The 25,385-nt window shown below is 41.6% G+C and overlaps 1 protein-coding gene across 2 annotated transcripts; it reads right to left on the bottom strand.

The window, feature by feature from the left end:
* Window positions 1–472: 472 nt before the first annotated feature.
* LOC129861240 (voltage-dependent anion-selective channel protein 2-like) lies at window positions 473–23,407 on the bottom strand. 2 transcript variants are annotated; one of them, XM_055932481.1, is made up of 9 exons: window positions 23,268–23,407; window positions 20,300–20,371; window positions 4,603–4,652; window positions 4,338–4,490; window positions 4,205–4,257; window positions 3,757–3,984; window positions 3,342–3,492; window positions 1,571–1,628; window positions 473–1,473 (listed from the first exon to the last, which is right to left on the bottom strand). In XM_055932481.1, the coding sequence occupies exons 2-9, from the start codon at window positions 20,364–20,366 to the stop codon at window positions 1,382–1,384; spliced, it is 852 nt and encodes a 283-aa protein (XP_055788456.1). In that variant the 5' UTR covers window positions 20,367–20,371; window positions 23,268–23,407; the 3' UTR covers window positions 473–1,381. The 2 variants fall into 2 exon arrangements, with proteins under 2 accessions (XP_055788456.1, XP_055788463.1); XM_055932488.1 differs by lacking the exon at window positions 23,268–23,407 and adding an exon at window positions 23,031–23,250.
* Window positions 23,408–25,385: the final 1,978 nt, after the last annotated feature.

The following is a 25,385-nucleotide window of genomic DNA, read 5'->3' as shown; positions in this document are numbered from 1 at the left end:
AGATGGCGTCACTTCTCCGTGATGCTGTCCCTTTGTGCAGGCAGAATCTACGCGCTAATCTAAAACAATGGCTATAACACATATCTTCCTCGCTTTGGATTGAATCTAGCCTTTAGTGAACTTTTCGTTATGATAATCAGCTGGTACTTGCCATCTTTTTAGTACAAGTACTGACTTTTCAATTGTCATTTATCATGTCATTAATTCAATTAGTGTTATGCTGCCTTGAATAACTCATGAAATGGTTTAAATGAAAGGACCAATGTAATAAGGGTAATAATGTAATAATGTTTACAGTTCTACACATTTTGTACACAGGTGAGTCATACTTTCACTGTATACTTGTTTGTTTCGAATGTTCATTATGGTTGAGCTGTACATTCAGTTGTAAAACAAGTGACTTGTTGGCTTGGATATTTTCATTTTGTCCAACTGTGAGAAGAGGTGCCATGATATATGAAGGAAGAAAGGATTGACTTGTTTAAAGACTTTATTGTAAAGGTTGACACACGAGTGGACTTGGTTTCTGATCAATGTCCCAGTCATATCATTTATACACAGCTATGGGAAGGAGAGGTGGAGGATACACTCTATTAATGGTTTCGCTTTCAAATCCCATTTGGCATTGTCGTGCAAATTTACATTACCATGTTCAACTGGGAAGCAGGTTAGTTAATCAAGATAGTACAAGTCTGCTAATGGCCGCAGAGTGGGTAAGCAATAAGCATAGTTAACAAATCCTCAAGAATATTAGCTAAATAGATCAACGTTTAAGGTCTCTGAAGTTGATGATAAGCATTGTGAGTCGAAGCCGTCCCAACAACAGGCAAAGCGTTGCTAACCGAATGCTACTATATGTGCAAATAAAACAGGGAAAGACGGGACATAAATATAGGTTAAAAAAAAGAAGAAAAAAAGGTATAATATAAATTTGCCTGCGCGCAAAACAGTTCAGGATTATTGTCACGATATAATAATAACATATTATTATACATATTTAAAGCATATATCTTCATACAACCCCCCTCGGACTGTACAATCCAATGAGCCAAACCAATAAAGCAAAACGCTTTAGGATGTATTTCACTAGTGGTACAGCACAGTATAGAAACAAACACATGACTTGATAAATAGCAGACCTAGTAGTACTAGCCTACAAACCATATGAAAGGAAATAAGTGGCTGATGTGTTTGGGGATGTATCTAACTGACAGTACTGAGGGCTATGTTGGGCAGGGCGTGTTGTTGCTTTAGATTAGATTCATCCCTTTGAGACATACCTTAATGGTGGTTGGGCTGGAAATACATAAGGCCAAATTATTCTGCGATTCCCTAAATTAAATTAAATACAACGACTTCACTACACAGGATAGCTAGATACTTATGCTTCCAGCTCCAGTCCCAGTCCCAGTTTGTGGCCACCGGAGTTTATACTTTTTCCATCGACCAGTGCAGACAGGACGAGTTTCATACCTGCAGAACAGGAAAAATAAATAACAACTTTGCTACAACAGCCCACTTTGGAGATGGTTGCCAACGCTTTTGCAAAGTAGTGAGAGCCAGTTCTTACCTGGCCGTAGTGTCTGGGTATAGCCAACTCCCACCAAGCTGGCATTGTTAACTTTAGCCTGGAAAATATAGCAACAAAACACACAATTAAATATATCTTCTGAAACTTTGGCGTCTACTATCTCCCGCTTTGGGCTAGATGTGTCAATGTGTAGTTCATACATGCATAATCTATGAGCAGAATACTGTTTTACCTCAATTAGCTACGAAATCCCTAGCTTAAAAGCAAAATTCTGGAAACTGTGCTACAATATTTTCCCAGACCTGCCAACCCTGTCCAACTTTTTAGAGTAACAGACGCACGCGGAAAATAGGAGATTCAACCAAGTTTAGTCTCTATAGTAGAGGAACGCTTGTCACCTCTCAAACAGGGCCAATCACTAGTGCCAGCTCACAAGTATTGGCTTTTTAGACACGGTTCCTAAAAGCAAAATCATTTTTAAAAACAAAAACAAATGATCGCATCAACACAGACTGCAAACTGGCTACACGAAGCTTAAGTAGGCTACCGCAAAGAATCTGAACGCTGTTCGCTAGAAAAGTCCGCTGTTTCAGCCTATGTAAAGGTGCCTATTATATTTCTATGCGGCGCATACACCATTTCAGATTTTCAAAATTGATAAAATCTCAAATCAAGTGCAAAGGCATTTTAGAAGCATTGCCTCTATAGCTAATGCCGGACACCCATTCATTCTTCATCACGCAGTCTTCTAATCTCCCGACTCGATTTAATGGCAAGATGTTCATATTTATTTTTTATTATACTTTTGTAATGCTTTTTGTGACATGGATCATACAGTCTATCAGGTTGCGTGATCCTCGTAATGTTACGTGGAAAGTACAACTAATGGGATGCAGAATTAAATGTATATCACACTCGCACAAATGTGACCAGTTATTTTTCGTATTTGCATTTAATTTCTTTCACTAGCAAATGTGAGTGAACTGCTGGCACTTTAGAGCCCACTGAATGTCCATCTTATGCTCGCTAACGTTAGCTTGAAACAATTAGAGTTTACCTTTCCACAACACACGGAGTGGAAAAGGGATTTGTCCATGTGTTTACGTACAGCTGGCAGTCGGAAAACTCAGCATCACAACAAAAAGGGGGTAGCTACGTCGAATAATGATGTGTTAAGTCGCCATGTCCGTTGACACAAACGCCGTACATGTCTGTGTGTTGCAGCTCGAGAATCAGGATGGTAGATTTTTTCCCCCCATCAGGCCCTATTAATTTCTGCATACTTTTAACGCGGATCTCGTACATGGACAGAGAATTGCATAGTTGGTATGCAAAATGTGTGCATGTTGGCAGGTCTGTTTTCCTTACATTTTTCCTTGTGGGCCAGCCCTCTGGCAATTCTAGTTCAATCAGTAAGCTTCAGCCCCTCGCCATATGAGTGACAGCTAGCAAGATGCACATGATGCACCCACAGCAGAGAGAGAGCAAAGACGTGGTGCACATATGTGATGTAGTACACCATATTCTGGGACCACTTTTGGCTTGTGAGCACTACTTTCAGAACTACTGATTAAAAACTATACAAAAGTACTGGATAATCCCTTTAAACACTGGAATACAAAGGGTTATATGATAATTATTGTCACGGAATAAAACATAAAAAAAATAAATAATAATTTTAACTCCAGTTACTTCCTAAAATACCTATTCAACAAAATCTCACAGAACCAGAGTCTCTGAATATTGAACACAGCTGTAAAGTCCGGCATACAAAACGTATAAACGAGACAAGCAAAATAGCAGCACTCACAGATATGGAGGTACTGGAGTCCAGCTGGTACTTGGCAGCGATGCCAAAGCGGGTGCTGTTGCTGCCTGCTGTCCAGGCCAGGTTCACAGCAGTCTCCAGCTGGTCATTCACCTTCTGGTAGATGGACCCTCCAAACTCTGTGCCATCATTACTGGGATATATGAAATAAGCAGACATACATTATGTTATCCTTGTCTGATGAACTGCTCTTTATGTTTGATAACTCAATTAAAAGATGAACTGAAACGCTCAAATCCACCTACAACTTATCAAAATCAATTGCTAAAACATTTCAGTTCACCTTTAAGCACAAAGGAGACTCCTCTTTCTAACCATGGTAGAAAAATTTACCCTTGTCACTTTAGTGCCGAGACATACAGTAAGTTCTCGAAAGTACAATCGATATGAAGCTTACACATTGGTGTGCAGCTGAAAATCTCCTGTCTTATAGCCAACAGCGAAGTTGCTCTGGGTCATTTTGGACTTGGCCGTGTCGAAGGTCATCTGATAGCCAGCCAGCCATCCCTCGTATCCGGCTACCGCTGCCCCGTGGATGGCCGGGCCGGCAAAGTCAAAGTCAAAGTCCACACCCAGGTTGACGTATTCACGCTTATAGGCAGTCTTCACCTTCCCACTCTTCTTGCTGTTAGAGGGGAAAAGGTATAGAGGGGAAAAAAAGAGGATTAATAAAGATCTGATATCTCGGTTGTTCTTGTTCAGTCTTCCCTTTATTTTCAATAAAGAAAGTTTGGTGGATTGTGCAGCGCCGAACATGCACAATAAATGTTATCGATTCCAGGGTCTCAAAAGACTGGTGACAAACATTCAGTTATGATTTTAACTAAAAAAAGCACAAAGCTTACCCAGAATTTGGTGAGAATTGGGTGTCGAAAGTAAGTTTCAGTCCTTTGGTGATCTATGGAAGAAGAAAAAACTAAGCACAACCAAATAGAAAGCTCACAAATCACTTCAGTTAGACTGGTTTCTCCTCTCTACCTGGTCTTCAACAGTGATCTCAGTTCCCAGAGTATTGTCTGTGGTCCACTTCTCTGTAAAAGTCAGGCCGTATTCACCCCATTTGTACTTGGTCTCCAAGTTCCCGTTGACTTTGCTGGTGTCAGTATTGGAGGAGCCTGAGGTTTTGAATTCCTAAAGGACAATTACGACAGGGTTAGTTAGGAGTTGTAGGCTATCCTATCCTTTTTTATACAAGAGCATAATGCAGAGTAATTCCCTGGCAGGATTGAATAGCCAAACTCACCACTCCACTTGAAGACTTGGTCTTGACATCAAGTTTCACCAATCCAAAACCTTATGAAGAACAAATGATAACATTCAGACCACCACATGTTCCTTTGTACAGTAAGGTTCCTTTGCATTTCAATATTTGACAAATGGACCACTACATGGAGAATACTGATCCTTACGGTCCAACTGTGACATGGCTTGAACAAATTGAATGTCTGGTTGTCATCATGTTTCCTCCCTATGAAATGCCCTGTCAGTGTGAAATATGTTCTGTGGATTGATGTAAACATTCCCGTTTAGACTACTGGCAAGTCCTTCAAATTGTTTTCAGATATACCTTGTGTAGGGGTAACAAAACACAACCATGTTTTTCCACATCTCTAAAGTACTCCCATATATGAAAGCAAAAGTGGTTTAATTGATAGATATTGTGACACACCCACTTAACTCAAACAGTGCCTTGCTGGAGGGGGAAGGGAGGGGGGCACATAAGCTCATGTAACCCAGTATTGCAAGCGCTGATATTGCGAAAATGTGGAATACGTGTAGTCAAGTGTCTGCCTTTTATACAATTTGGGATATCTTAAAGCATTTTGGAAATATATACCTGTAAACACAGATATAATTGGCGGAAATATCAACTGTGAATATTTATAGTGAATGTTAACTTCACTTGTTGGTAGCTGTTCAAAATAACTTTCAAAGTCAGATTTGTTCTCATTCAGTGCTGTTTGGTCCAGCCTGACCCCCAAATTAAAAATAAAATACAAGTTGTGATCAAATACCCATACTACATCTAAAAAAACATTATTTAACCTTTATTTATCTAGGCAAGTCAGTTAAGAACAAATTCTTATTTACAATGATGGCCTAGGAACAGTGGGTTAACTGCCTTATTCAGGGGCAGAACAAAATTTTTACCTTGTCAACTCGGGGATTTGATCTTGCAACCTTTCAGTTACTGCCCCCACACTCTAACCACTAGGCTACCTGCCGCCCCATACATAATTAAAATGAGTATACACACACATTACATACTGTACTATTAGTTTATTTTAGTATGAGAACTCGAGACTATAGCACTTAGCAAAGCGAAGAATGACGGGAATAATCAAGTCAATAAACGCTGGGTTTTTAGATAGCATATCGTTAATATACTGGCAAGTTTGATGTATTATTAGCCAACTAACGTTGGGTAGCTAGCTAACATTATGGTAATGTTACTGCTGTAATGATATGCTATGTGGTTCATAAGGACAGCGTAGCTATCAAATTGTCCGCCAACATAACATAAGGTAACTTATTTGAAAAGTCATTACATTGCTCAACATTAGTTAAAGCAATGAATTTGTATCCGCTCTCGTTGGACTTCGGCTGCATATTTTCTGCCACTTTCTTCAAATCTGAAAACGATGCGAAGCCACGCTAATTTTCTGAAGAATTCCATTACAGGCCCTAAAAGCACTGAAATAGTGTTCACTGCTTGTATACTTCGTATTTTGGCGGAAGTAGTACGACATCCGGGAAATTTTGGCATACTAACTATATCCATACTATGACCTAAATTAACGTCACAAATAGTACCATTAGTATGAGTATTCAAATACAGCAACACATTTCTTTAGGTTGTGGCTATTGTAATCTGCTCAAAGGAAAACACACGCTACACTCAGAAAGTCTTTTCCATTAGTGCCGGCTGTCAGCTAATAACCCGATTACAGACTAGTGATGGGTCGTTCGCGAACTAGCCAGGTCTTGTAGGTGAACGTTGGGAGCCGGCTCGCATATCGAGACGATTTATTTATAAATCTATTTATAAAAATAAAAAATTGATATGAATAATCAAAAGATTTAAATGAATAGAAGTAACTAATTCAAAAAACAAAGAAATAAAATACAGGCCTAAATGCTCAACACACACACATTCGTTCTGACTGTCTGCTCAGACTAACAGCCTCACTTGTTGTTCCTGTAAGACACGCAGTGTCAACCAATGAGCCAAAGTTGCGTGAGGGAAGCCCAAGCCAACTCAGTCACACACTTAGCAGCCGTGGGGAGAGAGGAAGGACAGCTGTGAAAACAACAGCTGGAAAATGAGTCGGAAGCACAGTAGCATTTGGATGCATGTTAATAATGTAGACAATGTTAGAGCACAGTGTAGAATTTACCAAATCAAAAATCTCATAAAGCCGGTTTGATGCACAACCTACACGGCATAAGCGAACTGTGCACCCAACTGTAAAGCTAGCTGCAGCGGAGCTTTGAGAAATTAGCGGGAATGCTAGTGATAGTGGTGGAGTCAGCATCTCCACCACTCAGTCAAGTAGGCCTACTCCGTAACCCACAGCAAAGCAGTCTTCTATGGACCAGTTTATGCCAAAGTCTATAGCAAAACAAGGTAAAATTGATATTGCATTCGCTAAAATGATTACCACCGATTTCCAGCCATTTTCAATCGTGGAGGACAGAGGTTTTAGAAATCATAGCAATAGTCTAAATCCAATGTGGACAATTCCAAGCAGGAAAACCCTTTCAAATCACTTATTCCACAACTGTACGAGAGCACACAGGCTTCAGTGCGGGAAAGAGTCCAAAAAGCTACTGCACTGACTGCTGGACATCAAGGGTAACCACTTCTTACATGTCGGGTACATGTCACTTTATTGAAGATTTTTCAATGTCTAGCAGTCTTCTGGACTGCTTTGAGTTCAGCGACAGACACACCTCAGAGAACTTGGCAGAGGAACTGTTGAGTGTCCAGAGAATGGCAAATTGATGGAAAAGTGGTCTGTTGTGTTCGTGATAATGCAGCTAACATAACCAAAGCCATGAAAATGTTAAAATGGAACCATCATCCATGTCTTGCCCACACAATCAACCTCATTGTAAGAGATGCTCTGAAGGTGATGAAGCCCCATGTGGACAATGTGAAAGCAGCTGTGGAATACTTCCACAGGAGCACAGTAGGTGCTGAAAAACTAAAGTCTACATAAAGCCAGATGGGGATGCCTGAGCTGAGGCCTAAACAAGACTGCACTACAAGTTGGAATTCAACATTTACATGTTGAAGCGGTTTCTTGAGTCAAAGGATGCCATCCTCTCTACCCTGGCCATTGTCAATGCACCTGTTGAGGCTCTGACCCAAGAGGAATGGGAGGTGGTGTGCAGAGTCCTGGAACCCTTTGAGCAGGTCACTGTGGAGATCAGTGGAGAGGGGTACAGTAATCAGTTAATACTACATCATTATTTAATCCAGTATTATATATGTATATGAGCATGTAGTATCAGTAGACAAAACATTAACTAATAAGTTACAGTTCTCTCTTTTCAGCTATGTGACAGCCTCAAAAATGATACTCCTGTGTAAGGTTCTGCAGCGAATCACAGCCAGTCGCCAGAGAGAAGCAAATGTAACCACAGGACATGTGACAGAGTTGATGGACAACACAGAATGGAATATAATCACGTGCTATCAGAATCCGCTGCAGTTGACCCCAGGTTTAAGAGGTTAGCCTTCAGTGATGCCAGAGTGATTGATGAGGAGCTTCAAAAAATAATATCAGCAGCAGGGAGGGGCAGCCCCAGCAGTGAGCTGGCTCAGGCACCAGGGCAACAGGAAGAAGAGGGATCCGATGGGGTAGGAGCACCAGCAGTAGTGCCACAAACATCTGCTGTTTGGATAATGTTTGACGAGAGAGCAACTGGGGATGCAGCATGAAGGAATCCATCAGCAGATGCCATAATGGAGGTCCGATCCTATTAGCAGATCCTCTGAGCTGGTGGAAGAACAAGGCCTCTCTCTACCCACGGCTTACTAAAGTCATGACAGGGAGACTCTGCATAGTGGCCACATCCGTTCCCTCAGAGGATCTTCTCGAAAACGGGACAAATAATTACTGAGAGAAGAAACCGCATCAGCCCCTCGAAAGTGAGGCAGCTTGCATTTCTGAATGCTAATCCCTCAAATGCAAAATATGGTCAACATTGCTGTGTGCTGCTGGTTATAACATGGCAATAAAGGAGAGAAAAGAGGAACCAGTTTAATGATTTAAGTGGGATGCTGCAGTTTTGCACATAGTTATTCATTTTCTTTAATATGGTGCAATATTATATTATGCTGTTCAGATTGTATTTGTTTTGAATGGTTAGATTCATATGCACTTTGTTAATATACATTAAAAAGTTCTACTTTAAATGCAAATGTTTAATAGCATTCTTTTTCATAACAAACCAATGCATTTTTAAATACATTGCAGTTATGGTAGAGTATGAATTCATTGAATAATTTAATTTGAATTGTTTTAACACCAATCATAGTCAAACTACAGCAAACTTTTTGACTTGAAAAAATACAAAACATATTTTTTTAAAGAGCCGTTTGGGAGACAAAAGAGCCGTCTCTTTTCGTTCGGCCCATCACTACTAACTTGTTATGCTAACTAGCTAGCAAGAGGTTGCATAGCAACAGATTCAACTTCCGGTTGACCGGCGAAGAGCTAGTATGCTCATTTGAAAGGATACTATTCATTTACAGAATACTAAAATTAACTAACAGTATATACTCATTAAATATGTAGTATACATTATATCAGTATGGGTATTCGAACACAGCTCATGTCTCGATTGGCTCAAAAAAATCATTCTTTAACTTTATCTACACTGATTGAAGCGGATTTAAGAGGAGACATCAATAAGGGATCACAGCTTTCACCTGGCCAGTCGGTAACGGAAAAAGCAGGTGTTCCTAACGTTTTACATTTTCTCTTTCAATATATAAGACCACATCATCCTCAAAAGTCTTGTGAATTAACTATTTAATTTGCCTGAGCCGAGTATGGAAGTTAATTTATAATAACTTCTACAGGTCATAAAATATTTTCACCTCAATAATTGTTGTATCGTATCTGTTAACTACCTCATTTTCCAATTTATTTAATCTAGTAAATAAAACTTCAATTAATGATTTGTGAGCGGTTGGGTTCTTGAGGTTCCAGAGCTTGACGACGGTCCAGAATGAGAATATAGCAAAATTGACTGATTATATTGTTGATTGTGTTAACACTATAACAGTTAATGATAACTCCCGATAGAGTTAATTCAAGGGTTTCTCTATAGCAGTAAAACGGCGCCGGAACAAATGGCAGCAGTTTCACAGGCGTCGAACCAATTCTGCTATGTGTTTTTTTCTCGCATTATTTTGTACATAATGTTTTTGCCACCATATCTTACGGCAAAAAAAAGAGCTTCTGGATATCAGAACAGCGATCACTCAACTCGGATTAGACAAATATTTTTCTTCAACAAGCAGGAAGCACAGGATGTACTGCGAACATCCGACAAGGCCGACATCCCCGTTATTGGCAGGACATAGAGACGCAGGAACAGAGGACACAGAGCAGGGTGCCTCGTAAGGATCCAGAGAAGGCGAGTGGGAAAGCTACCGTCAACATTACTCGCCAACGTACAATCATTGGACAATAACTTAGACGAGGCACAATCACGAATATCCTACCAACGGGACATCAAACTGTAATATCTTATGTTTCACAGAATCGTGGCTGAATGATGACATGGACATTCAGCTAGCGGGATATACGCTGCACCGGCTAGATAGGACAGCACACTCTGGTAAGACGAGGGGGGGGACGGTCTGTGCATATTTGTAAACAACAGCTGGTGCACGTAATCTAAGGAAGTCTTTGAATTTTGGTTGCCTGAAGTGTAGTTTCTTATAAGCTAGGGACCACACTATTTGCCAAGAGAGTTTATCTATACTTCTCGTGGCTGTTTATTTACCACCACAGATCGGACACTGGCACTAAGACCGCACTCAGTCAGCTGTATAAGGAAATAAGTAAACAGGTAACCGCTCACCCAGAGGCAGCGCTCCTAGTGGCCGGGGACTTTAATGCAGGGAAACTCAAATCAGTTTTACCTCATTTCTATCAACATGTTAAATGCGCAACCAGAGGGAAATAAATTATACATGAACTGTACTCCACACAAAAACGCGTACAAAGCTCTCCCTCGCCCTCCATTTGGTAAATCCGACTACAACTCTATCCTCCGGATTCCTGCTTACAAGCAGAAATTAAAGCAGGAAGCACCAGTGACTCGGTCTATAAAAAAAGTGGTCAGATGAAGCAGATGCTAAAATACAGAACTGCTTTGCTAGCACATACTGGAATATGTTCCGTGATTCTTCCGATTGCATTGAGGAGTACACCACATCAGTCACTGGCTTTATCAATAAGTGCATCGAGGACATCGTCCCCATAGTGACTGTACGTACAAAAAGGGTAGAACTGTCGCTTTCAAGGTGCAGGACTAACCCGGAAGCTTATAAAAAAATCCTGCTATGCCCTCAGACGAACCATCAAACAGGCAAAGCGCCAATACAGGGATAAGATTGAACCGCACTACACCGGCTCCGACGCTCGTCTTATTTGGAAGGGCTTGCAAACTATTAAGACTACAAGGGGAAGCACAGCCACGAGCTGCCCAGTGACACGAGCCTACCAGACGAGCTAAATCACTTCTATGCTTGCTTCGAGGCAACCAACACTGAGGCATGCATGAGAGCATCAGCTGTTCCGGCCGACTGTGATCAAGCTCTCCGCAGCCGATGTGAGTAAGACCTTTAAACAGCTCAACATTCACAAGGCTGCGGGGACAAACAGATTACCAGGATGTGTGCTCCGTGCATGTGCTGTCCAACTGGCAGGTGTCTTCACTGACATTTTCAACATATCCCTGATTGAGTCTGTAATACCAACATGTTTCAAGCAGACCTCCATAGTCCCAGTGCCTAAGAAGACGAAGGCAACCTGCCTAAATGACTACAGACCCGTAGCACTCACATCCGTAGCCATGAAGTGCTTTGAAACGCTGGTAATGGCTCACATCAACACCATTATTCCAGAAACCCTAAACCCACTTCAATTTACAAACAGCCCAAACAGATCATATAATTTCTATTGCACTCCACACTGCCCTTTCCCACATGGACAAATGGAACATCTACGTGAGAACGCTATTCATTGACTACAGCTCAGCGTTCAACACCATAGTGCCCTCAAAGCTCATCACTAAGATAAGGATCCTGGGACAAAACACCTCCCTCTGCAACTGGATCATGGACTTCCCGACGGGCCGCACCTAGGTGGTGAGGATGGGTAGCAACACATCTGCCACGCTGATGCTCAACACTGGAGCCCCTCAGGGGTGCGTGATTAGTCCCCTCCTGTACACCCACGACTGGGTGGCCAGGTATGACTCCACACTATCATTAAGTTTGCAGACGACACAACAGTGGTAGGCCTGATCACCGACAATGACGAGACAGCCTATAGGGAGGAGGTCTGAGACCTGGCCGGGTGCTGCCAGAATAATAACCAATCCCTCAACATGACCAAGACTAACACGGAACTGAAATCGGCTGCGCGCATGCGCCATCGTGCATAAATGTATTTTGTCCCGCCACACAAACGCGATAACACGCAGGTTAAAATATCAAAACAAACTGAACCAATTACATTACATTTGGTGATAGGTAAAAAAGCATTAAACATTTATGGCAATTTAGCTAGCTTGCTGTTGCTAGCTAATTTGTCCTGGGATATAAACATTGAGTTGTTATCTTACCTGAAATGCACAAGGTCCTCTACTCCGACATTTAATCCACACATAAAACGGTCAACCGAATCATTTCTAGTCATCTCTCCTCCCAGGCCTTTTCTTCTCTGGACTTTAAATTGCGATTGTCAACTTTCATAAATTAGGTGCATTACCGCCACTGACCTTGTTTGTCTTTCAGTCACCCAGGTGGGTATAACCAATGAGGAGATGGCCCGTGGGTACCTGCTTCTATAAACCAATGAGGAGAAGGGAGAGGCAGGACTTGCAGCACGATCTGCGTCACAAATAGAACTGACTTCTATTTTAGCCGTTGGCAACGCAGACGATCGTTGGTGTGCGCGAGCAGTATGGGTGCAATAATTGAATATAAATTTCAAATTTTATTTTGTGTGGTCAGCCTGTAAGGAGATGATCGTAGACTACAGGTAAAGGAGGACCAAGCACGCCCCCATTCTCATCGACGGGGCTGTAGTTGAGCAGGTTGAGAGCTTCAAGTTCGTTGATGTCCACATCACCAATAAACTTGAACGGTCCAAACACACCAAGACAGTCATGAAAAGGGCACGACAAAGCCTCAGGAAACGAAAAAGATTTGGCATGGGTACTCAGATCCTCAAAAGGTTCTACAGCTGCAACATCGAGAGCATCCTGACTGGTTGCATCACTGCCTGGTACGGCAACTGCCCGGGCTCCGACCGCAAGGCACTACAGAGGGTAGTGCGTACGGCCCAGTACATCACTGGGGCTAAGCTGCCGGCCATCCAGGAACTCGACACCAGGCGTTGTCAGAGGAAGGCCCTAAAAATTGTCAAAGACCCCACCCACCCCAGTCATAGACTGTTCTCTCTACTACCGCATAGCAAGCGGTATCGTAGTGCCAAGTCTAGGACCAAAAGGCTTCTCAATAGCTTTTACCCTCCAAACCATAAGACTCCTGAACAGGTAATCAATTGGCTACCCGGACTATTTGCATTGTGTGTGTGTGTCCCCAATCCCTCTTTACACTGCTGCTACTCTCTGTTTACCATATATGCATAGTCACTTTAACTATACATTCATGTACATACTACCTCGACTAGCCGGTGCTCCCTCACATTGGCTACCCGGACTATCTGCATTGTGTACCGCCACCCTCTCTTTTACACTACCATCTGTTTATCATATATGCATACTCACTTTAACCATACCTACTTGTAAACTCATTCCTTTTTCAGAACCCTGTCTTTCAAAGATAATTTGTAAAACAATTTCACAGGTCTTCATTGTAAAGGGTTTAAAAATGGTTTTCCATGCTTGTTCAATGAACCATAAAACAATTAATGAACATGCACCTGTGGAACGGTCGTTAAGACACTAACAGCTTACAAACGGCAGGAGATTAAGGTCACCATTATGAAAACTTAGGACACTAAAGAGGCCTTTCTACTGACTCTGAAAAACACCAAAAAGAAAGATGCCCAGGGTCCCTGTTCATCTGCGTAAACGTGCCTTAGGCATGCTGCAAGGAGGAATGAGGAATGCAGATGTGGCCAGGGCAATACATTGCAATGTCCGTACTGTGAGACACCTAAGACAGCGTTACAGGGAGACAGGATGGACAGCTGATCGTCCTCGCAGTGGCAGACCACGTGTAACAACACCTGCACAGGATCCGTACATCACACCTGCGGGACAGGTACAGGATGGCAACAAAAGCTGCCCGAGTTACACCAGGAACGCACAATCCCTCCATCAGTGCTCAGACTATCCGCAATAGGCTGAGAGAGGCTGGACTGAGGGCTTGTAGGCCTGTTGTCTGGTGAGGACCTGCCTTACATCACCAGCAACAACGCTGCCTATGGGCACAAACCCACCGTCGCTGGACCAGACAGGACTGGCAAAAAGTGTTCTTCACTGACGAGTCACGGTTTTGTCTCACCAGGAGTGATGATAGGATTCGTGTTTATTGTCGAAGGAATGAGCGTTACACTGAGGCCTGTAATCTGGAGCGGGATCAATTTGAAGGTGGAGAGTCCGTCACGGTCTTGGGCGGTGTGTCACAGCATCATCGGACTGAGCTGTTGTCATTGCAGGCAATGTCAACGCTGTGCGTTACACGGAAGACATCCACCTCACTCATGTGGTACCCTTCCTGCAGGCTCATCCTGACATGACCCTCCAGCATGACAATGACACCATCCATACTGCTCATTCTGTGCGTGATTTCCTGCAAGACAGGAATGTCAGTGTTCTTCCTTGGCCAGCGAAGAGCCGGGATCTCAATTCCATTGAGCACGTCTGGGACGTGTTGGATCAGAGGGTGAGGGCTAGGACCATTCACCCCAGAAAAGTCCGGGAACTTGCAGGTGCCTTGGTGGAAGAGTGGGGTAACATCTCACAGCAAGAACTGGCAAATCTGGTGCAGTCCATGAGGAGGAGATGCACTGCCGTACTTAATGCAGCTGGTGGCCACACCAGATACTGACTGTTACTTTTGAATTTGACCCACCCTTTGTTCAGGGACACATTATTCCATTTCTGTTAGTCACATGTCTGTGGAACTTGCTCAGTTGTCTCAGTTGTTGAATCTTATGTTCATACAACTATTTACACGTTAAGTTTGCAGTGAGAATGTTTTTTTGGTGAGTTTACTTACTACCTCAATTAGCCCGACAAACCGGTGCCTGTATATATAGCCACGCTACTCTTTTTACGGTTGCTTTTTTATTTATCTATTGTTCACCTAATACCTATTTTTTACTTAAAAATTGCACTGTTGGTTAGGGCCTGTAAGTAAGCATTTCACTGTAAGGTCTACACCAGTTGGTTGTATTCGGCACACGTGACAAATAAACTTTTACTTTATATCCAACCCTTGAAGATGCCCCTCAGGATACATAAATGTATCAAATAAAATCTGATTAATTGCTGGAATAATTCATCAGTAAATTATCTAGAATATTAATTAGCCAAAAGTCACAACAGCTTGGAGGGCACTAGGCTGAGCTGTAGTCGATGAACAGCATTCTGAAATAGATATTCCTCTTGTCAAGATGGGATAGGACAGTGTGCAGTGCCATGACGATTGCATCATCAATGAATCTGTTGGGGCGGTATGCAAAATGGAGAGGGACTAGGGTGTCGGCTGTTCAGTTATGTTCACTTTCTTAGGTACAGGAACACTGTTAGACAGCTTTTAAAGCAAGTGAGACAGACTTGGATAGGGAGAGATTGAATATGTTCGTAAACACCCCAGCCAGCTGGTTTGCACATGCTCTGAGGACACGGCTTTGGATGCCATCTAGGCCGAAAGCCTTGAGGGTTAACACGCTTAAATGTCTTACTCACGTCGGCCACGGAGAACGAGAGCTTACAGTCCTCGTGAGCAGTGGTGGCCCTGCGTCGGTAGCTCAGTGTTTTCCTCGAAGCGGGCAAAGGTGTTTAGCTAGTCCGGGAGAAAGGCGTCGTTGTCCGCAACGTGGCTGGCTTTCCCTTTATAATCCGTGATTGTCTAAAGTCCCTGCCACATACTTCTTGTGTCTGGCCCATTGAATTGGTTTTTGGTTTGGATAAATTCTCAATCATCATAGAGGAAACAACATCTTCTATGCACTTCCTGATGAACCCAGTCAGAGTGTATACTTCAATACTTGTCTAAGAGGCAACCCGGAACACCTCCCAGTCCGCATGATCAAAACAATCTACGAGCATAGATTCCGATTGGTCAGACCAACATTAAAACCGTCCTTAACACAGGTACTTCCTGTTTAAGTTTCTGCATATAGGACGGGAGGACAGTTCTGGGAGATTCATGATGGTATTGACATTGGAGAGGTGCAATTCCTATGACATGTGAAAGCCCACTAACTTGATGGCATTTCGTGACAATGAGTGTCAGGATGTGTTGGTTCATTTTAGTGAACACCTGCCTTAGTCACTTAGGATAGGAGAAAATTGTCTTAGACAGTAGACACACATTACTGCTGTATACTAAATAAACACTGTACATTACACACAACATAAAATCGCACATTACCCTTATCATACACTTCTCATATAGCCACACACAATCATTTGCACATTCCCTTATTCTGTCAGTATTGTACTAAGCAAGCTCAATTTTACCTATTGCTGTTTAGGTATTTGATGGACATGGGAATGAGGGAGTGCTTATACCTGTTCAGCTTACATGTAGGGACCCTATAGTGTCTGCCTGATTCTCAGAGTGAAGTACATGGGAGGGATCTGAAATAATTTTCTGCGCTGGTCTGGTAACGGTCAGTTCAGAAATAGTCTGCAGGGAAGGATGTTGCCTCAAGCCCATTACATTCATGGCAGTTTGTATCAGGCGGGATTTCAGTTGGACTGATAAATTGGCAAACCAGACTGACGCCATATATCAGGATACTCTATGACTACATGGTAGAACAGAAGCATTCTTTTCTGGTCAACTCCAAAAACCCTGAGTCACCGTAGGAAAGAGAGGCTCTGTTGTACTCTGCAGCAGACACTACTTGAACCTTCCAGCTCAGGACATTGTCCATGTGTACACCCAGGTACTTGTACAAACTAACCTGCGCTATGTTGGCATTGTAGACAACCACAGGCACGTGGTCACAGACAAGATTTGGGTTCAAACACCATCTCCTCTGTTTTCTTTACATTGAGGATGAGGTGGTGCCCATCACACAACTTGAAAAACCTTTGAAACTAAGACCTGTAAACATGGTTGTAGCTTGTCATGTCTGGTTGCATCCAGGGTGGGAAATTAACTTTGTCCAACAGTTACGGTGACCAGTAGATTAAAAAAATACAAATCTACCAGCCACTCTGTGCCATTGTTACAGCTCACTGCCATTGTTATAGCTAAAAACACAAATAATGAATGAGCATGATTTGTAAAATGTTTCTAAAGCAAGAAATGTATTACTAGTAAGATGTAATGTGGTATATTGCTCAATTCAATTTCATGTTTGTGACCTGAGTCTTTTAACTGTGTAAACAAAACATTAGGAACACCTTCCTAATATTGAGTTGCACCCCTTTTTCCTTCAGAACAGTCTCAATTCGTCAGGGCATGGACTCTACAAGGTGTCGACAGGAATGCTGGCCAACGTTCCTTAAATTAAAAAAAAAAATAATAATCAGCACTGAGCAAATTTCAGGTCTGCTGAGCGCAAACTTGAAAGTTGTGAAAATTCAGGGCAACTTCCAACTCATGTTTACTGTGAACACTGAGGCTGTACACGCTTTAAGTTACTATTTCAGATAGTGGTCAAGTAGGCTTCTGTGGCTATTTGATTATAACATAGGCCTACCAGAGTGGCAATGGAGAACAACGGAGAAAATGCATCACATAAAATGTTAACATGAAACTAGCTGTTCTATCATTCAGCCTACAGTAGCAGACAATGTCTGGTGTTAAAGTAGGCCTACTTTCCATGACATGCAGGGCTTGACATTAACCTGTTTATCCACTTGTCCTTCAGACAAAGAGGTGACTGAAAATGTTGTTTTGATGCAAGAAACCACTTCAAAATAAAATTCATTATTATTATTCCCATACCATTATTACAGAGAATCAGACAAATTATGCTACCCTCTGACTATTGGCTACTTAGCTTATTCAAGCAAGTCTCAAAATACAAAACTGCCCCCTGCTTGTCATACCAAGCAGTCTTGCTTTTTTCTCTATCTAGACTAGAGGTCGACCAATTATGATTTTTCAACGCCGATGCCGATTATTGGAGGACCAAAAAAGCCGATACCGATTAAATCGGCCAGTTTTTATTTTATTTATAATAATGACAATTACAACAATACTGAATGAACACTTATTTTAACTTAATATAATATATCAATAAAATCAATTTAGCCTCAAGTGAATAATGAAACATGTTCAATTTGCTTTAAATAATACAAAAACAGTGTTGGAGAAGAAAGTAAAAGTGCAATATGTGCTATGTAAGAAAGCTAACGTTTCAGTTCCTTGCTCAGAACATATGAAAGCTGGTGGTTCCTTTTAACATGAGTCTTCAATATTCCCAGGTAAGAAGTTTTAGGTTGTAGTTATTATAGGACTATTTCCCTCTATACCATTTGTATTTCATTAACCTTTGACTATTGGATGTTCTTGTAGGCACTTCAGTATTGCAAGTGTAACAGTATAGCTACCGTCCCTCTCCTCGCTCCTCCCTGTGCTCAAACCAGCAACACAATGACAACAGCCACCATCGAAGCAGCGTTACCCATGCAGAGCAAGGGGAACAACTACTAGAAGGCACAGAGCGAGTGACGTTTGAAACGCTATTAGCGCGTGCTAACTAGCTAGCCATTTCACTTCGGTTACACCAGCCTCATCTCGGGAGTTGATAGGCTTATAGTCATAAACAGCGCAATGCTTGATGCACAACGAAGAGCTGCTGGCAAAACGCACGAAAGTGCTGTTTGAATGAATGTTTACGCACCTGCTTCTGCCTACCACCGCTCAATCAGATGCTTAGATACTTTCATGCTTGTATGCTCAGTCAGATTATATGCAACGCAGGACACGCTAGATAATATCTAGTAATATCATCAACCATGTGTAGTTAACTAATGGTTATGATTGATTATTTTTTATAAGATACGTTTAATGCTAGCTGGCAACTTACCTTGGCTTACTGCATTCGCGTAACAGGCAGTCTCCGTGGAGTGCAACGAGAGAGTAGCAGGTCGTTATTGCGTTGGACTAGTTAACTGTAAGGTTGCAAGATTGGATCCCCAGAGCTGACAAGGTGAAAATCTGTCGTTCTGCCCCTGAACAAGGCAGTTAACCCACCGTTCCTAGGCCATCATTGAAAATAAGAATGTGTTCTTAACTGACTTGCCTAGTTAAATAAAGGTTTTAAAAAAATAAAAAATAAAAATGTAAAAAACATAATAATAATACAAAATTAATAAAAAATAAATATCGGCAAATCGGCGCCCCAAAATACCGATTTCCGATTGTTATGAAAACTTGAAATCGGCCATTCCGATTAATCGGTCGACCTCTATTCTAGACAGCGTGAGTGTATATTGGATACCTAACATAGTTTAAGTATACAAAAAGAGTCTTCAGTATTGTTTATAAATTTTAAAAACCTCACTTAAAAACACGTAGATAGTGTATACGTGTGATTTTTCTTTCTTTCTTTACTAGGCAAGTCAGTTAAGAACAAATTCTTATTTCCAATGACAGCCTAGGAACAGTGCCGCTGAACTGCCTTGTTCAGGGGCAGAACGACAGTTTTTTACCTTGTCAGCTCGGGGATTCGACCTTGCAACCTTTCAGTTACTAGTTCAATGCTCTAACCACAAGGCTACCTGCCACCCTGATTAACCCATCATTTAAATGGTATTGTGGCAGTCATATTGGATTTAAAGTAACATTTAAGGGGGGGGCCCACTAACGTAATTGCAAGAGTAAGGGGTGAACAAATGAAATACAATTTGATTAAAAAATACAAAAAAAAACTGTCTGACCCCACTTGCCTTAGAGCAGATTACAAAAACTACAACATGAAAAAAATACATGTGTAACTGTATGCATTTGTCAGGCAGTACCTTACAGCACTGAATGAGAACAACTTCGGAAAGTTCTCTATTGAACAGCTTCCAAAAAGTGAAGTTCATCATAAATATTCCAAGTTGATATTTCTGCTTATTGCATCTGTGGGTTTATATTTCCAAAATGCTTTAAGATATCCTAATGCTGTTTGTATGTTTACTGTATAAAGGGCAGATAATTTACTGTTTGTATCCCCCCTACACTGTTTGTGTTAAGGGGGTGTCACAATATCTATAAATTTAACCACTTTTGTAGTAAAATATTTTTACACAACCATCCATTTCATATATGGGAGACCTTAGAGAAATGCTTTGTTATACCTCGGGTAGGTATATCAAAAACGAAAGCCCTTTGAGGAATGGCCACTAGCCTATTAGGGCATAAGAGAGGCCAAAGCAAAGTGACACTTCATGTTCAAGCTGTCACAAGAGGTCCCTGTTACATATATGTTTGTCACTCTCGTCATTTCTACAGGGGTAAACCAACCAGTTAAGACATTTACCATATCCTTTGTTGAAGATGTCCTTTGCAGATTTGCCAAGGTCACCATATGATGGAGGCACTGCCATTACACCTGTGACAAGAAAAATGGAAGATGAGAAATCTAGCCATTGAGGTACTACTGACTGAGTTCAGCATGTAGCCTACAGAGTGAAATAGTAGTAGCGCCTTTTTGTAGGCACCAAATCCGCCATGGTTCTTTGGACAAAGCCTATGGGGAAATGAATGCCAATTTTGTAGGTTTTTTGAATAAACACTGAAAATAAGGTCTGTGGTAAACAGACTTAGGAGACCTTATGTTTTGTTCTATGAGATAGCTGATGAAAATTAACGTCACTTTGTACATTTTAAAGCATTTATGTAACAAAAAAGCACAAAGCCTTCATAATTCATAAAAGTCATGTTAAATGACTGATGGTAGCCTATCTATTAGGAAAAAAACAAAAGCTCCAGTCTGTTAAGCACAGACCTTGCCTGGAAACCTTGACGTTGAATTGCATTGAATTCTATGTCTGGCAGAAATTAGCATTTGAATCAGGAAAGTTTCCTCTCATGACCTCTACATACTAAAATGTTGAATAAAATTATATTTTAAAGTACTTTACCGGTTGTCTGTGCAGTTGGTCCTTTTGAGGGTAATAATGTGGGTCGATATATCCACAGGAAAGTATAATTACATCAACTTTTCAAAGCGCTGGTAGTGCTTTATAATTTGAATCACCTGAAGCATGTGCAGAACCATGTAAAACACGTGCAAGAGCTTGGCAAGTATGTATGTATTTGTATGTTGTGTGCATGCTTCAGGTGATAGAAATCTGAACACACTACCAGCGCTTTGAAAAGTTGATGTAATCATACTTTCTTGTGGATATATTGGCTCACATTCCTACCACCAAAACGCACAGACAACTGGTAAAATACATAAAAATGTAATTTTATTCAACATTCTGGCTTGTAGAGGTAAATTCTGCCCAACATAGAATTCAATGTCGGGTTTCCAGGCAACAGCAGGCTTTATTTCGGCATTTATCCCAAAACCCTATTCTTTCCCCATAGGGATTGCTGAACCAACCAGATAACTAATTTCCGGGTTTTAGGACTACAAGCTGGCGAGCTCTATTGCAGCAAGTGTATGACAAAGATGGTATTGCCACAACATGCATGTTGTTGTTTGCTTGTCATCACTGATTGACTAGTGCCAGTATAATCCACCACCCAGTAACTGATTAGATAGGAAATTTATGATCATCTCAGCATAGCACCTTGCAAACATTTGAAGGGATATTGCCAGGCCTACAACCACAACCTCCAGACGAGCTTCAATGCCATACAACTCTCCTTCCGTGGCCTCCCATCTGCTCTTAAATGCAAGTCAAACTAAGTGCATGCTGTTCAACCGATCACTGCCCGCACCTGCCCACCCGTCCAGCATCACTACTCTGGACGGCTCTGACTTAAGTATTTGTAGTCGTCAACATATTCTAGGTGTCTGGTTAGACTGTAAACTGTAAGACTGTAGACTGTAAGCATCTCCAATCCAAAATGAAATCGGCTTCCTATTTCGCAACATAGCATCCTTCCCTCATGCTGCCAAACATACCCTCGTAAAACTGACCATCCTACCGATACTCGACTTTGGAGATGTCATCTATAAAATAGCCTCCAACACTCTACTCAACAAATTGGATGCAGTCTATCACAGTGCCATCTGTTTTGTCACCAAAGCCCCATATATTACTCACCACTGCGACCTGCACGCTCTCGTTGGCTGGCCTTCGCATCATACTCGTCGCCAAACACACTGGCTCCAGGTCATCTACAAGTTTCTGCTAGGTAAAGCCCAGCCTTATCTCAGCTCACTGGTCACCATAGCAGCAACCACCCGTAGCACACACTCCAGCAGGTATATCTCACTGGTCACCCCCAAAGCCAATTCCTCCTTTGGCCGCCTCTCCTTCCAGTTCTCTGCTGCCAATGACTGGAACGAACTGCAAATATCTCTGAAGCTGGAGACTCTTACCTCCCCCACTAGCTTTACGCACCAGTTGTCAGAGCAGCTCACAGATCACTGCACATAGCTCATCTGTAATTAGCCCATTCAATCTACCTGATCCCCATACTGTATTTATTTATTTATTTATTTATCTTGCTCCCCAGTATCTCTACTTGCACATTCATCTTCTGTACATCCTACCATTCCAGTGTTTAATTGCTATATTGTAATTACTTCGCCCCCATGGCCTATTTATTGCCGATACCTCTCTTATCCTACCTAATTTGCACATGCTGTATATAGGTTTTTTTTCTACTGTATTTTTGATTGTATGTTTGTTTATTTTATGTGTAACGTGTTGTTGTATGTGTTGAACTGCTTTGCTTTATCTTGGCCAGGTCGCAGTTGCAAATGAGAACGTGTTCAACTAGCCTACCTGGTTAAATAAAGGTGAAATGTTAACATTTTAAAATCTACACAGGTGAAGCTTTGAAGAACATGGTTATCTACAAGCAGCAGCCGTCTTGACATCGACATTAGCACTCCTACGCCTCTGCATTGTCTTTCCTAGATCATTCCAATGACTGACAGTGGCGGCTTGTTCAATAAAAGTCAAGCTAGCTAACTAGCTAGTAGGGTTAGCAAATAGCCAGCTAACAAACCATCACATCACAGACAGTGATAAAAACGTTGAATAAAAAAATGCACATTTACAAAGTCGTCAACGACCATGACTTGCCTTTATCCTTGACAAGGGACCATACTTTAGCTAGCTGGCTAAACGTTTCTCTTCGCTGGATTCTGGCTGGCCATGTCCCCGTCTTGACTTTAGCTAATGGCTCTTTGGCTAGCTCGCTAACGTTAGCCCACAAAGACACCTAACGTTAGCTACTGTAGCTAGAAAAAAAGGCTGACATTTAGGCCTAACGTTACTTAGCTACTGTAGCTACATTTTGCAGGAATATTATAACTTCACCTCAGTTGCTTGGAGCTTTGCGTTGGTGCAGATAGTTGGTTTGACTTGTTTTCAAGCTGTTTCTGACACCGCGTCGCGATACAGTCCTGTCCAGCTGGAGGGCGATGAAGGAGAAACCCATAGAGATAGATAGAGGTCTCTAGAAGAGGCAGCGAGACATCCCACACCTTCAATTTCTGTTTCAATGGAAGTCAATGAACTAAGTAGACCAGACCCAGCTGTTATCGTATTGGTATCTTTGGGAGAGCCAAGTAGACAGGAACTGACCATTTTTTTCAGTGAACTTTCTTAATTCATCCACCATCTTTGACTCTAGTGCCCACACCCATTTTAGCATGGGCAGCACCATTGAGGACTTTCACCATTTTGAAGTAGTCAACTTGGTGGAACTTCATATAGGTTACGGAAGGTTCACATAATTACTTCCATGTCAACAGGAGGGATCAGACAATGAATTATACTTGTGAGCAATCATTCCATAACTGCAGGTGGCAGCAAATCACATACCTTGACTTTTAAACCCTTTCAGTTTGTTTGCCAACTCATAGAAGTTGTATAAGAAAATGGGATTACTTCAAAATGGAGATGGGCTCAATGATGCTGCCAAAGACAGTACATTATGAGAATAGGCTAAAACTGCTTCTCCAATAGAAACCCTGCTCACACTTGGCTAACTAAGTTCATACGTAGAAACACGGCATCGAGTCTTACGACGCAGAACTGTGCCTAAGCATGCCGTCAAATCAAAGGCACTCTTTCGATATAAAGTTGTCTTTGACATAAATGAAAATATGTTAGTTTGTCACTTTCACAAGGTTTGAGTAATAACATGTTGAACTACTGAAGAAATTGGCTAAAATCTAGGTTGCCTTTAAATTTCGAGAACATGAACAACGAAGGAAGAATTTCTCACTTCTCTCATTAACTTTTCAAACCCCCGCCTGTTCTGTTTCAAAAGCGTTCCCGGAAGTCTCACGATGTTGCGCCTCTGGATTTAGAAACTCTGTGGCACTGCGCATACTCTCACAGACGCAACAATGGGACAGATACAATGTTGCGTCCTCTAACTATCTTTATGGAGAAACCGCAACAACAAAACGACACTCACGACCCTGTAAATGTAGCTGCTCGTTTATTTGCCTGTCTAAAACAAAGTAGGATGACCTGAGTTATGCGTTAATTTGATTATTTGTAAGTCCATATTTGAGTATTAAGTTAATATAAGACTAAAACATTTGAAAATTAATGTATTTATTAACTTAATGCAATTGTCTTCACGAATAATATATCTGGCAACTGGAAGCAGTCTTTACCCTCACCATAGCAACCATGGTGCTTGCCTTAATATGTAGCCCCAGAACCATATATTTAAGCCATGTTTCCATTGCCACTTTGAAGTCAACCTTGGTGGGCAAGCTAAAATTATTTCCACTGCCTCCAGAAATGTAAAATGATGTCATGTTGATAGGTAGCCAATATGTGACTGCAGCTGGCTTCGCTAATGTTGCTAGCAAGATGTTGAAGAATGTAATTCATCTTCACCATGCTGTAACTAACGTCACCCCCATACTTAGAACCTTGTATTTAGTGTACTGACGTTAGCTAGCTAATCAGTTAGCGTCGTCGCTAGAATAACTGGCTAACTAGCTTAAGTTCTCCCTTGCTCGTCATGGCATTGGCTATTAGCTAACCAAGCAAACGAGACAACGTTTGATATGATTTAGCTAGCTTTCAATACGACCTGACCAACTACAATCCATGCTAGCTCACGTTAGCCAGCTTGTTTCAACTGTTTTGCTAGCTAACTTTAGGTAGCTAGCATTCGTGGGCTGACTTTTAATACAAGTTTATTGTGTAGTCCAAAAATGAATGAAGGGTCCAGCTGTGGTGGTAATTCGTGTCATGTCTGACTACTGCAGTACTCCTTGTCCATGTGCTAGCTAACAGTAACAAGCCCAGACGAGATAGCTAACGACGTGTCATTGAGCTGGCACCAGTTGTCCATCGAGCCAGCTCGAATTTGGTCCTACATTTAAAGGCTTTTAGGACAACCTTTAGAATTTTTAATATTGTTCTAGTTCTATACATTCAGAATAGAACTGTTTAAATATTCACCGT

Source organism: Salvelinus fontinalis, chromosome 1, assembly GCF_029448725.1.
Source record: "Salvelinus fontinalis isolate EN_2023a chromosome 1, ASM2944872v1, whole genome shotgun sequence".
In the NCBI taxonomy this organism is placed as follows: Eukaryota; Metazoa; Chordata; class Actinopteri; order Salmoniformes; family Salmonidae; genus Salvelinus; species Salvelinus fontinalis.
Note: the sequence above shows the minus strand (reverse complement) of the source record. Positions and strands in the feature narration are given on the sequence as shown.

Coding starts and splice junctions, on each gene's coding strand:
- LOC129861240 (XM_055932481.1), bottom strand. CDS start 20,366: ATGGCAGTGCCTCCATCATATGGTGACCTTGGCAAATCTGCAAAGGAC. Junction 4,491..4,602: donor CCAAGTCTTCAAGTGGAGTG/GTGAGTTTGGCT, acceptor ATTGTCCTTTAG/GAATTCAAAACCTCAGGCTC. Junction 1,629..3,341: donor ACTCCAGTACCTCCATATCT/GTGAGTGCTGCT, acceptor TATATTTTCCAG/GCTAAAGTTAACAATGCCAG.